Genomic DNA, 13,974 nt, shown 5'->3' on the forward strand with positions numbered 1-13,974 from the left:
GGTACCCAATTTATACATTTTCTGAAATAAATATTTTAAGAGTTTTCGAGGAGTTAAGCTAATTTACAAGAAACAGGTTAGCTGGAAATTTTGTACAGCAGTGAAACTACGAAATCTCTGAATTGAATTTACTTTTTTACAGCAAAAGAGTTCTTCTAGTGAGCGATTCACCTTTAGAAAGCAGTGATGGAGCTGGAATCTTATAATGGAGACTACACTTTGAGGTTCCCTAATCAGGAGACCTCTGACTAGAAGAACAGATGACAATGTGTGGGAGAAAAGATGACTAATAGAGATATATACACTTAGAGAAATTGTTGGAGAGCTGGGGATAACAATGGAGCAAGTATGAATCAGGAATAGGATGTTTGCCAATCAAATCAAGGATATACCGAAAGTACATATACTGATAAGTATACTTTTTTATTGTACATTCATTTTGATATATTTTTTACTTGCACTGTAACACAAACCCATACATTTCTTAAATAGTTTGTAATTCAATTTGAACTGCAAACTAAATTTTATATTAAGGAGCAGAGGTAGTATAATACTTTTGAAATAATGTTGGTGTAGTTTGTAGATAAATCACCAGCGATATTTAACACTCATCATACAATTTATTCTGCATGTCCAACTTTGGACTTTATATCCTTTCAATAAATTCGTCACATGTTAGACCAAATGAAAAATTCTTCATTTGTTAATTGATTATAGCTATTTAAGATTATGTTCGTACGAAGGCCATGAGATTAGATCGAAGGACAATGCGGCTACTTATTGCGGCGGTAGTGATTTATTAACTAAAAATTAAAGAATGGTTAAAATAAATGATTTAGTTTTATTTTGAATTGAAAAATTAATGGGCATCTCTCCGAAATTCTAAAGCTACTCTACTACTTCATAATCCTGATAGTATGTTTGGTATGAGGAAAATGGGGGGGGGGGATTTTTTAATAGTTAATTTGAAAAATTGAAAAACTATTAAGGTTATAAAATTTTAATAAAGAAAATGTATGAGATAAAGGGTTAAGAAAAATTAATTAAAAAATGTTAATATCGTTTCTTCAATATTTTAAATCGAACTTATTAAAAACAATTTTCCCTATCCTTTATTTCTGTTGTTCCAAATAAAGCTAAGTTACTATATAGATTGGTGCATATATGCTTTCCTCAAATATGTTTGGTTTTATATTGATGCAAAGCTTATAAAAAAAAAAACATAACAAATGAGCAATGCCTCATTATGTGAATTAAACAAGATCAATATTCGTTAATTTAACCCCTCCCGGTCGAAGAATATTCTTTAATTTATTACTGAATTAAAATAAAGGCACCTATAGGAGTAAATTGTGTTACTCCTCCAAAGGCATGCATATTATGTCCATGAAGGTGATAAGGGAGCAACCCCACGAGAGTAATGGTGGGAAAAATAATATTTTTTTTAAAGGTTGAATTAACTTGTACTTTTTTTCCTGTGTTACAGCGTTAGTTTTTTGGGTGAATTACAAGCTAAATATAGTCTCTATCTCATCAACTGTTAGTTTTTCTTTCTTGAAACAATTCTGAAATCCATCAACTAAAAAAAGACTAGCAGTTATTTAAACAGAATAACTGACAGAGGAAAATTTGCAGAATGGTAAAAAAAAAAAACATTAATTTATTGACCTTCATTCCATTGACAAATTCAACATAACAATATCGAACAATGACTTTATTTGAAAGCAACTTGCAAAGAGAACAATAAAACTCAACAAATTTCATATTGATACATTTCTGCCGTCAAACTACCCTTAATCTCAAGGAACAAATTAAATTAATAAATGAATAACGAATAAAAGGAAAATACAAGAATTAATATGTTAGACAAATTTCTTCCTTGGACTTTGTCCACTAAAATTAAAATCAACACTTGGGCATGTCGGTAGGTGGTGGTAGCATCTGTTGGTCAGGATTGTTACCATTCTTCACAATGAAAGTCATAGCCATTCCCCATGTCACGTGACGCTCCAAATGACAATGCATGAACCAAACACCTACATATATCCAAGCCAAATATGTATAACATCTATTAATCTTTAAGATTTGAAATGTTATGTTGCTCGTGGGCGGGAGTAAATGTAAAATATATACCTGGATTGTCAGCAGTGAATCTTATGGCGACCCAACCATTTTTGGGTATGGTCACAGTGTTTTGATAGGGAGGATCAACAAGGTTGTAATTCAAAGTATCCTTTTGCTCGTCAAAGTTTCCGAATCCCCAGCCTACGACATAGAAACTATATCCATGCAAGTGAATAGGATGTTCTGTTCCAGTAAGCACATTAGTTCCCTGAAGAACAAGCTCCACCGTGGATCCGTACTCAAGCACCTTCACCTCTGTGCCCACTGACGGAGTCAACAAGAACTGAGGCAAATCGTTTCCTGTAAAATCAAAGTTCAATGGCGGAAAATCTGGGAACTTGTCCCCATAGACACCACCAACGTTGTTATGGTAAGCCTGCAAGATGTTAGCCCCAGGAGGCAATTGGAAGCTGATATTGTTCATACTGGCAGCAAGACGATCGCCATTAATTGGACCAGCACATGCTGAACCATTCTTACACGGTAAGGTGTTCACAGACACTGTGTAGAAAAGCTTGTTGCTTATTTCTAATGGCACATCAATGGGGTGGTTATTGTCTGCTAAGCTTTTGAATTGGCTCAGTTGCTCGGTGGTTGCGATGGTGTCGTTTGAGTCTGGAAGCAAAGGCACGGAAGGGACTGTTGAAGTTGGCATATTGTGTCTGCTTCGTTTGTATTGAAGGATGGCAGTGGTGTTTGAAGGGCTAAAAAGCACATTAGGAGAACTGGAATATGCTTTGGCAGCCATGTAATAGCGACCTATTGGTTGGTTTGCTTCTAATAGAACATCCATAGTCTGACCAGGTGAGATTGTGATGTAATCTACTTTCACAGGCTTTATGTAGCTTCCATCTGTTCCCACCACTGTCAGTTTATGATTGGCAATTCCAAAGAAGAGAACTTGTTCCAGTGCTGCATTGATCACTCGAAGCAGATAGGTCTTGCCATGTCGAACACTCAGCTCGAAAGTTTCTGCCATAATTATATTACTAACATCAATTTTTTTTCATAAGAGAATCAACATATGGATAGTTGTTCAAAAAAGCACAATTTTGGTATATAAATATATATGTATGTATAATTACCAGAATTGGAGCATGGATAAGAATCACCAGGTTGGCCATTAATGGTGAAAGCATCAGACACCACGGGGTCCCCTCCGCTTGTACGAAAGTCATTGTAAACCTGAACGATGTCTTGTTTCCACCATTCTCCTGCATTTATACAATTTACAAGTTTATAGTTAAGTTATGGTCTTTGAAAGTGTATATTAAAAACTGGAGTTCTCAAAAAATATATGATCACGAGTTCGATACCTAATATAATGGGAACTTCAGCGTGTGGCTTTGGAAATGGGTAGTTAGTTCCAGGCTTGGGATTGATGACAATAGCACCATGAACTGTGGCCCGGGAGTAGTCACTGTGAGCATGCCACCACAGAGTGCCTTCCTCCTCAGAAAATATGACCTTTTGGCTAAACTTGTGACCTGGTTTTATTGGACACTGAGTGATAAATTCAGGACCATCCGACCATGGATATCTTGGCTGGTTCACTCCATGCCTGCAAATCAATAATTTTCAATAGTTAAGCTTACGAGTTTAGTAATGTCCTGGCCTGGAGAGATAATGCAGAAAGCCAGGGTTTGGTTTGTTTACCAGTGGATGGTGATACTCTCGTTGGCTCGGTTATAGACATCAACAATGATGGTTTCACCCTTGGTCACGTACAACGTTGGTCCTGGAAACTGCCCATTCACTGTCAATATGTTTTTGGTGCTGCAAAGCCTTGTGTACGAAGTGTCTTTGACCTGCACACATTAAACACAAGCGTCAAGATGCAATTAACGTCACTGCTATTTTGTATTTAATCTCATCTCAGAGAGTCATTACTTGGAAATATTGATGTTAAACTGAATTATTATCTATTATCTTCATGAGAACGTACCTCGAAGGTATAGTGTCTTACTGCATAGGAACCTAGGACGTTATTGAGGAACAAAACTCCTAATATCTGCAAGATCAATATTACTGAGATTTTCATGACAGCGTCTCTGAACCAAGAAATGCCCGAAGAAAGAGTTGATCTCCACAGATTACTAAAGTTTCTGTTTGTTTCTTCAAGAAAGGCTCCCCTCTCTCTCGATTAATATTGCTGCGCCTCTTTGGTAGTTGGGAAAGAGCTCTGATTATATTGTTTTTGTGTGATTGATGATGTTTGAAATGAACATGCAGGTATATATATACAGTGTTGTGAGAGGCTTTGACATGAACATAATTACGCGTAAGAATACTTTTCCATTTGTGTGGCTTGTGCTTTTCAGCTTAAATTTGTCCAAGTCTCTCTATCGCCAGGTCTTTCTCAAAATATTCTTTCTGACATAAATGAGCTACTTGGTCATCACAAAACGAGGTGTAGTAGTTTGTTGTCTTAGCTTAGTTTGGTGTGGAAATTGCAATACACTCACGGATAACGAAACAAAGTTGAACAAGTACATATGCGTAGTTTGGAAGTTTCTTTGGATAAGAACAAGTTCATGCATGGTTTTGCAATAAAATATTGAAAGGTCAACTCTTCATTATTTCTCAGTGTCTTTAATAAATGATGAAAATCCAAAACCCACAAATGTAGAAAGTCAAAGCCTAAATAAATACACGAAAGCTACCATAGGGTCAAATAAGTAATTTTCAAAAAACACCAGTTTATTGATTTCATTGACCCACGTTGGTTCAACGTTGGCTACCAAGATTCCTTTCAATCATTCACAAAGTTAAATATCCCCCCCCCCTTACTATTAACTACTCCCATGCATCATCATCATGGAAATTCTGACGTACCTATCCTATGTATGAGACTGAGAAAGAAAGGTTTTTTGTCTTATTTATAAATTTCCATTAAATTCTTAGTATATATACTATTTTATCATTTATTTATTATAGTATAGATAGTTATTTTTTTAAAATGTGTATATGTTAAATAGTAATAAAGTGGAAAATTTGTTATATTTTAAATAACAATTAATACAATTTAAAGTTTTTCTTAATCTGTATGAAATATATTAGAAGTGTTCTATAGATAGAACCAAAAAAGTATTCCATGATAGAATATGTTTTTTTTATAACAATAATAGAATGTGTTTGTCCCCTAAGTTTATAACTTTTTTTCCTAATCTCCCTCTATTAATTGCATATTTTGGGTTGACAAAAAAAAGTTACACTTATGGGGGGATGTTTTCCTTTAGGAAAGTGATTTCAAATGCAGATGATTCCAAAGAAATAATCTAGAAGACCAACATAAATTTATTACAAATAAAATAACTTAACTAATTTTTTTAAATATTTGCAAAATTAGTTACTAGCTCCAACGCTTAAAACCGGAGATGATATGTTTTTTAAAAAGAACTGTTTTATGTTTCATAGCTGTCTTCCCACCGGCCCATAAATGATGAAACATGCAAAAGAATTGACCACCTTTTCATATTTGAAATCATGAACTTGTTCCCATACGAAGATTCGAAATTACAAAATGCCATTGGAAGCAAGAAGAATATGTAATATAATCTTGCTATTGAGCCAAAGACTCATGAGCCTCCAAGCTGTATTAGTTCCATCGCTGATTAGTGACTTTCTTATACAATTTCTCGGTCGGCCGTTGGCTGCCGCGGCTGGTGCATTCAGATGTAGGCTGCGACCAGTATGTCATAAATTTGAGCCCCACACGTTTTTTAAAGTAAAGGATATGTTTAATTCTTTAATTATATATAAGATTTTAATTTAATCACTTAACTTTAAAAGAACTATAAAATTATTAACAAAAATGATGATGTGGAGATTTTAAGTGTTACTAAAACATTTTCAAATACTAATAGGTTTAATTTTTAAAACAATCATGATTGTTATAAAAAATCATCATTTAATATTCAGGGAAAAAAAAACTACTGCTTTCATTTTTATTTTAAAATAACACATTATTTCTTTTGTCCATAAAAAAAATACTACCTCTAGTCCTTAATACATAAAAGATATATAATTAATTTAGGAATATTAAAAAAATTAATTAAATTAGTTATTTATAATAAATATATGTTGGTTTTTTTGAATTATCCTATTTAATCATTTGTTTTAAAATGACCCCTTATTCGAAGAAATCCCTTATAATTAATAAGGATATTTTAGAAAAAATTTATAAATTTGAGAGAAAAAATTTATTGAAGTAAACCAAATTTGATCTAACCCTTCAAATACTAGAACCTATGGCGAGCAACGTGTTGTTTGATATAACAGCTCTAACTTTTGTCAAAGAGAATATTTTGATAAGGACGTAGGCGCACAAATTTCAAAGATCATGCTCATGATGAATTAAAATCCCCCAAAACAGTAGCAACACAAGATTGAATATTCTATATTCTTACGCGTAATCATGCTGACGTCAAAAGCCTCTCATCAAAACTACCCACACTCCTTTCATTTTCATTTTGAAAATGTCCTTGTCTAAAACTAAAATGTTCCTTTTCTATTCTGAAGCTAACAGTTGTGTTAATTTTTAATTTATTATTGGCTTCACTAAAAAATTATGAATTGATTTTTCTTATGAACATATTTAATATAAGTTGTCTTCAGGCCACTTATGTAAGTGTGTCACCATTCGAGGTTTATGAGTAGCTTGATTCTTGTAATAAATTTTATATTGGTAAAAATTAATCACCAATTCCCTATAATTTTACCTCATTTTTAATTAATTTCTTATAGTTTTTCATTTTAACTGGGTTCTCATAGTTTTCTTATTCTAAGCATTGGCCCAGAGCGCCAGACTCATAATTTGTTAATTTGTAAGAGGAAAGATATCAATGCGGCTCTCACATATGCATGAAACTCCAATAATTTTGCCACCCAGATCTAAAAAAATCGAAATCAACCAAATTACATATGATATATAGATACAAGGAGACCATTATGAGTATAATAATTTATTTTTATGCTGATAATAAATAAATTTTATTTCATCGTTTTATTTTTAAAAAGCCTATATTTTTACTTTATATATTGTGCCGACTGACACGTCACCATCTACGCAGGTCCTAATTAACAAATTGTGAGCATACATATGAATAGATACAACTGAAGAGACGGTAAGGACACAGGTTATTCAATAAAAAATTATTTAAACCTTATTAAAAATTAAGTGAAATTAAGGCAAAAATAATAGGTGACAGGCGACGCATGCCTTTGGTAATCAATATATAGATAATACACTTGATTAAAGCTATGAAGATCAACTATTACCTCTTGTCCTTAATACAAGAATTAGTTGACTAATTTAAGCAGATTAAGAAAATTAGTTAAGTTAGTTATTTGTAATAAATAGGTGTTGTCTTTTCTAAAATACCGTTGCTAATTATATGTATTAGCTAGAATTATTATTTGATGAAATATTTAACATGTACAACTACTACAAAGATTATTTTGAAAAAAAATAGATAAATATGAGAGGCAAAGTGAATTAAGGTCTTACATTTAAAATCAAATTAAATATTAAACTAGCTCTTATATTAATGACAGAAATAGTATTATGCATGTTAATTATTATATTTAACTAGCGAACCTCTATTCTAACTTAATTGGATGTTCAAATTTTGGGACATAAGTTGATGAATGATTGAAAAGAATCTTGTTAGATGCCATCTTTGAAGGATGAACAATTATGAATGTTAATAATAAATTGTTTTTTAATTAGTCGACTGTATCACAATAATATTCAAATCGTTTCTGGTGAATTTATTTAGCCATTCTTTGACTTGTTATGTCCGTGGGGTTTTGGATTTTCATCATTTATTACTTATATTTGTTAGCCCACAAATGAAGAAACATTCAAGAATTGACCACCTTTGCATATTTGAAAAACCACGAACTTGTTCTTAAGTAAAGAAGCTTCCACATATGTCGCAATTCCACTTTAAGTTAATTAAGCTAGAATCTATATAACAAACTATTTGATACCACAGCAAGTTTTTTTTTTTAATTTTAATGAAACTAATAATCTGGCAGTGTTTTTGAAATTAGTTGACCGTATATTATTATTCAAATGGCTTCAGTGTATTTATTGCGTTGTATTGTTTAGCCTTTGACCTTTTATATTAGAGGGTTTGGGATTTTTCATCACTTATCATATATTTGTGTATGTATTCTTAGAAGCTGATTCTTCTCTGTTATACGTCTGGTGCTTGTAAAAAAAAAAAAAAAAATTAGCTGGCTTTTTCCATCAAGCTACAAATGAGGAAACATTCAAAGAATTGACCAGGATTTTATAATCGAAAACAAAGCACAAACTTGTTCCTTTATATCAAAACGGCTCTCTCTCTCTCTCTCTCTCTCTCTCTATATATATATATATATATTATAAACTGGACAGGCCGGGAAATGATTGGATTTTATTAAAGAAGTTCAAATCAAAGAAATTGACCTTTCAATATTTTATTGGAAACCATATGCATGAACTTGTTCTTGCAGAAAGAAACTTCCAAACTGCGTATACTTGTTCAACTTTGTTTCGTCATCCATAATTATTTTGCATGAACACTGAGTAAAAGGAAAGACCTGGTGATAGAGAGACTTGGACAAATTAAAGCCCAAAAGCACAAGCCACACAAACTGAAAAGTATTCTTACGCGTAATCATGTGCATGTCATAGCCTCTCCCAACACTATATATATACCTGCATGTTCACTTCAAACATCATCAATCACACGGAAACAATATATATCAAAGCTTTTTCTCAATTACCAAACAAGCGCAGCAATATCAGTTAGCAGAGAGAGGGCAAGCCTTTCTTGAAGAAACAAACAGCAACTTTACTAATCCGAGGAGTTCAACTCTTTCTTCAGCCTTTCTTTGGTTCAGAGACATTGTCATGAAAATATCAGTAATATTGGTCTTACAGATATTAGGAGTTTTGTTGCTCAACAACCTCCTAGGTTCCTGTGCAGTAAGACATTGTACTTTTGAGGTACGTTCTCATATGAAGATGATGATTCAGTTTAACTATACATCCACGTAATTACTCTCTGAGATGAGATTATATATCAAAAATATACCTGGTAACTTGCATCTTGACGCTTGTGTTTAATGTGTGCAGGTCAAAGACACTCCATACACAAGACTTTGCAGCACCAAAAGCATATTGACAGTGAATGGGCAGTTTCCAGGACCAACGTTGTACGTGACCAAAGGTGAAACCATCATTGTTGATGTCTATAACCGAGCCAACGAGAGCATCACTATCCACTGGTACGTTTATCAAATTCAAACGAACCAAATTCAAACGTTCATTTTCTGCATCTCTAAGAGATATTTAATTTATTAAAGGTTCGAAATTATTGATTGGCAGGCATGGAGTGAACCAGCCGAGATATCCATGGTCGGATGGTCCTGAATTTATCACTCAGTGTCCCATAAAACCAGGTCACAAGTTTAGCCAAAAGGTCATATTTTCTGAGGAGGAAGGCACTCTGTGGTGGCATGCTCACAGTGACTATTCTCGAGCCACAGTTCACGGCGCTATTGTCATCAAACCCAAGCCTGGAACTAACTACCCATTTCCAAAGCCACATGCTGAAGTTCCCATTATATTAGGTATCGAATCTCATAATTATATATTATTTGAGAACTCAAGTTTTTAATATTTTTAGCGAAAGAAGGATAATGAGAGATAAAAGACACAACGGTAACAAAGAAAGAGAGAGACATAATTCAGAAATGACTTTGTATCATTTTCCATGTTTTGAACAGCGCCACTATAAGGGGTATATATACGGATAACTATTCTAGAATATTCCTAGGGCCAGCTGTACACAAACATGTGCTGTGAGTTACAATTTCAATTTTCACGAGTGTTGCTGTGTTTGGGCTTCAGGAGTGTACGTCTTGGGCTGCTCTTTGGTGATAGATGTAATTGGGCTTGTCGGTGTTCTAACAAATATAAACTTTCAAAGACCATAGCTTAACTTGTGAATTGTATAAATGCAGGAGAATGGTGGAAACAAGATATCGTCCAGGTTTACAATGACTTTCGTGCAAGCGGAGGTGACCCCGTGGTGTCTGACGCTTTCACCATTAATGGCCAACCTGGTGATACTTATGCATGCTCCGGTTCGGGTAATTATACATACAAAAATATGCTTTTTTGAACAACTATCCATATGTTGGTTCTCTTGTGAAACTCAAAGTTAGTAATATAATCTGGGTATTTGTAATCATGGCAGAAACTTTCAAGCTGAATGTTCGACATGGCAAGACCTATCTGCTTCGAGTGATCAATGCAGCACTGGAACAAGTTCTCTTCTTTGGAATTGCCAATCATAAACTGACAGTGGTGGGAACAGATGGAAGCTACATAAAGCCTGTGAAAGTAGATTACATCACAATCTCACCTGGTCAGACTATGGATGTTCTATTAGAAGCAAACCAACCAATAGATCGCTATTACATGGCTGCCAAAGCATATTCCAGTTCTCCTAATGTCCTTTTTAGCCCTTCAAACACCACTGCCATCCTTCAATACAAACGAACCAGACACAATATGCCAACTTCAACAGTCCCTTCCATGCCTTTGCTTCCAAACTCAAACGACACCATCGCAACCACCGCGCAACTGAGCCAATTCAAAAGCTTAGCAGACAAGAACCACCCCATTGACGTGCCATTAGAAGTAAGCACCAAGCTTTTCTACACAGTGTCTGTGAACACATTACCGTGTCAGAATGGTTCAAAATGTGCTGGCCCAAGTGGTGATCGTCTTGCTGCTAGTATGAACAATATAAGCTTCCAATTGCCCCCTGGGGCTAACATCTTGCAGGCTTATTATAACAACGTTAGTGGTGTTTATGGAGACAACTTCCCAGATATGCCGCCATTGAACTTTGATTTTACAGGAAATGATTTGCCTCAGTTCTTGTTGACTCCATCAGTGGGCACAGAGGTGAAGGTGCTTGAGTACGGATCCACGGTGGAGCTTGTTCTTCAGGGAACTAATGTGCTTACTGGAACAGAACATCCTATTCACTTGCATGGATATAGTTTCTATGTCGTAGGCTGGGGATTCGGAAACTTTGACGAGCAAAAGGATCCTTTGAATTACAACCTTGTTGATCCTCCCTATCAAAACACTGTGACCGTACCCAAAAATGGTTGGGTCGCCATAAGATTCACTGCTGACAATCCAGGTATATATTTTACATTTACTCCCTCACAAGCAATATTTCAAATCTTAAAGATTAATATATGTTATAGATCTTATAGACTAATCCTATTTGGGTTGGATATGTAGGTGTTTGGTTCATGCATTGTCATTTGGAGCGTCACGTGACATGGGGAATGGCCATGACTTTTATTGTGAAGAATGGTAACAATCCGGACCAACACATGCTACCACCACCAACCGACATGCCCAAGTGTTGATTTTAATTTTAACGGAAAAAGTCCATGGAAGAAATTTGTCTAACACATTAATTCTTGTATTTCCTTTTATTCGTTATTCATTGATTAATTCAATTTGTTCCTCGAGATCAAGGGTAGTTTGACAGCAGAAATGTATTAATGAGTGCGTGAAATTCGTAGAGTCATGTTTCGTTCCGTTTGTAAGAATATTGCTTTCAAATAAAGTCATTGTTCGATATTGTTATGTTGAATTTGTCAGTGGAATGAAGGTCAATAAATTAATGATTTTTTTACCATACTGCAAAATTTTCTCCTCCGTTAGTCATCCTATTTAAATAACAGCTAGTCTTTTTTTTTTTTAATGAATTTCAGTACTATTCCTTAAAAAGCTAGCAGTTGATGAGATAGAGGCCATATGTAACTTGTAATTCACCCAAAAAAAACTAAAGCTGTAACATGTGATCATCATAAGTGCATTAATTTGTAACCAACAACTTACTTTAATTCTTTCTATCATTCTGATGAAACAAGTTAATTCAACCTTAAAATTTTGTATTATTTTTGACAGGTGACACGTAGTTCCACCATATATTACTGTCATAATGACGCATTGTTCATTTGTTATTTTGGAGGAATGTTAAATTCAGTAGATTGAAGAATATATTGGTTGTTTAATTCACACAATGAGTCATTGTCCATTTGTTATGTTTTTATAATCTACGCATCAATATAAAGCCCACCATATTTCAGCGGGAAATTACAAATTATGCACTAATTGTTGGAGTAACATATAAGTCTATTTAGTATGAGGGAAATGGAAAGGAAATAGGAAAATTTTAATGGATCCTCATTCAATGCTTATTACAACGATGAATACTATGTGCTTATTATTATAATTGTATCTAGACTATTCAGAATTTAATGTGAATGGTTCACATTTAAAATTTTTAGTATACAATTTTTTGAATAATAATTTGTTTTTTGAAAATGTTAGCCATACGACTATCTTTATTTTGAATTATGTATCTATTAAAATAAAAAAATTAATTAAAATGTATGAAAAATTTATATTCAATATGCACCATTCAAAATTGATCTGAATGATCCAAATTAAGATAAGCACTTCATGCTAATCATGGTGATGAGCATGGAATGTGCTCTTAATTTCAAAGTGTTCGATTTAAAAAATTAAAGAAAAGATATTAAAAGCTTGTAATTAATTTTTCCACCCATTTTAGCTTACATCTTCTTTTTATTAAAATTTTATTACCCCATTTTTTTTAATTTTTCAAATTGAATTCATTGAAATTTTTTCTCCTCCCCATTTTGCTCGTACTAAACATACTATATTATTGAAGTAGTTTAGTAGCTTTAGGATTTCGGAGAGATGTCCATTGATATTTCAATTCAAAATAAAACTAAATCGTTAGTTTTAACCATTCTTTATGGTTAATAAATCACTACTGCCGCAATAACTAGCTACATTATTATTCAATCTAATCTCATGGCCTCCGTTTGAACATAATTTTAAGTAACCATAATCAAATAACAAATGAAGACTTTTTTATTTCGGCTAGCAAGTGAAGAATTGATTGAAAGGATGAAGTTCAAAGTTGGACATGCACAACATATTGTATGATCAGTGTTAAATATCACCGGTGATCTATCTACAAACTACACCAACAGTATAGTTATCCGGTTCTTAATATATATAAGATCTAGTTTGTGGTTCAAATTGAATTACAAACTACTCAAGTTTAATCAATTTAGAGGATGCATGGGTTTGTGTTACAATGCAAGTAAAAAGTATATCAAATGAATGTACATTTAAAGAGTATACTTATCAGTATGCATGCTTTTGGTATATCGTTGATTTGATCAAGAAGCATCCCATCCCTAATTTGTACTTGCTTCGTTGTTGTCCCCAGCTCTCCAGCAACCTTTTCTAAGCGTATATGTCCCTATTTATCGTCTTTTCTCCCACGCCTTGTCATCTTTTCTTCTAGTCAGGGATCCCTCTTAAGGGAACCCTGAAGTATAGCCTTATGTGATTCCAGCTCCATGACTGCTTTGTAAAGCTGAATCACTCACTAGACGAACTCTTTTTCTGTAAAAAAAACAAAAGAAAAAAGAGAGAAGCAAATTCAATTAAGAGATTTCATAGTTTCGCTGCTTACCAAAGTTTCCGCCAAACCTGTTTCTTGTAAATTAGATTAATTCCCTCCACAACTCTTTTTTTAAAAAAAAAAACCCAATTTATCTTAGAAAATGTATAAATTGGGTACCAATTATGTTCGCATGATTACTGAAATAGGATAGCAGCTTGACAAAATTCCTCTAGATATCCACAAATTAAGCTTTCCATTCAAAATATATATTTACGCTAAATCAATAATTTTTACCATTATTATCAACCACTGT

General features: G+C 33.6%; 1 protein-coding gene and 1 pseudogene across 1 annotated transcript; one reads left to right on the forward strand and one right to left on the reverse strand.

Annotated features, from left to right (window-relative positions):
• Window positions 1–1,905: 1,905 nt before the first annotated feature.
• Window positions 1,906–5,706, reverse strand: LOC114755197 (laccase-15-like). Its single transcript, XM_028944067.1, has 7 exons — window positions 5,645–5,706; window positions 4,070–4,175; window positions 3,781–3,932; window positions 3,441–3,685; window positions 3,210–3,338; window positions 2,134–3,096; window positions 1,906–2,036 (listed from the first exon to the last, which is right to left on the reverse strand). Exons 1-7 carry the CDS (start codon window positions 5,704–5,706, stop codon window positions 1,906–1,908), a joined length of 1,788 nt encoding a protein of 595 aa, XP_028799900.1.
• On the forward strand, window positions 5,705–11,574 carry LOC114755198 (laccase-15-like; annotated as a pseudogene).
• The last annotated feature ends 2,400 nt before the right edge of the window (window positions 11,575–13,974 follow it).

Source organism: Neltuma alba, unplaced genomic scaffold (genome assembly GCF_004799145.2).
Source record: "Neltuma alba isolate B1F8T4 unplaced genomic scaffold, ASM479914v2 tig00010237_pilon, whole genome shotgun sequence".
Taxonomy (NCBI): Eukaryota; Viridiplantae; Streptophyta; class Magnoliopsida; order Fabales; family Fabaceae; genus Neltuma; species Neltuma alba.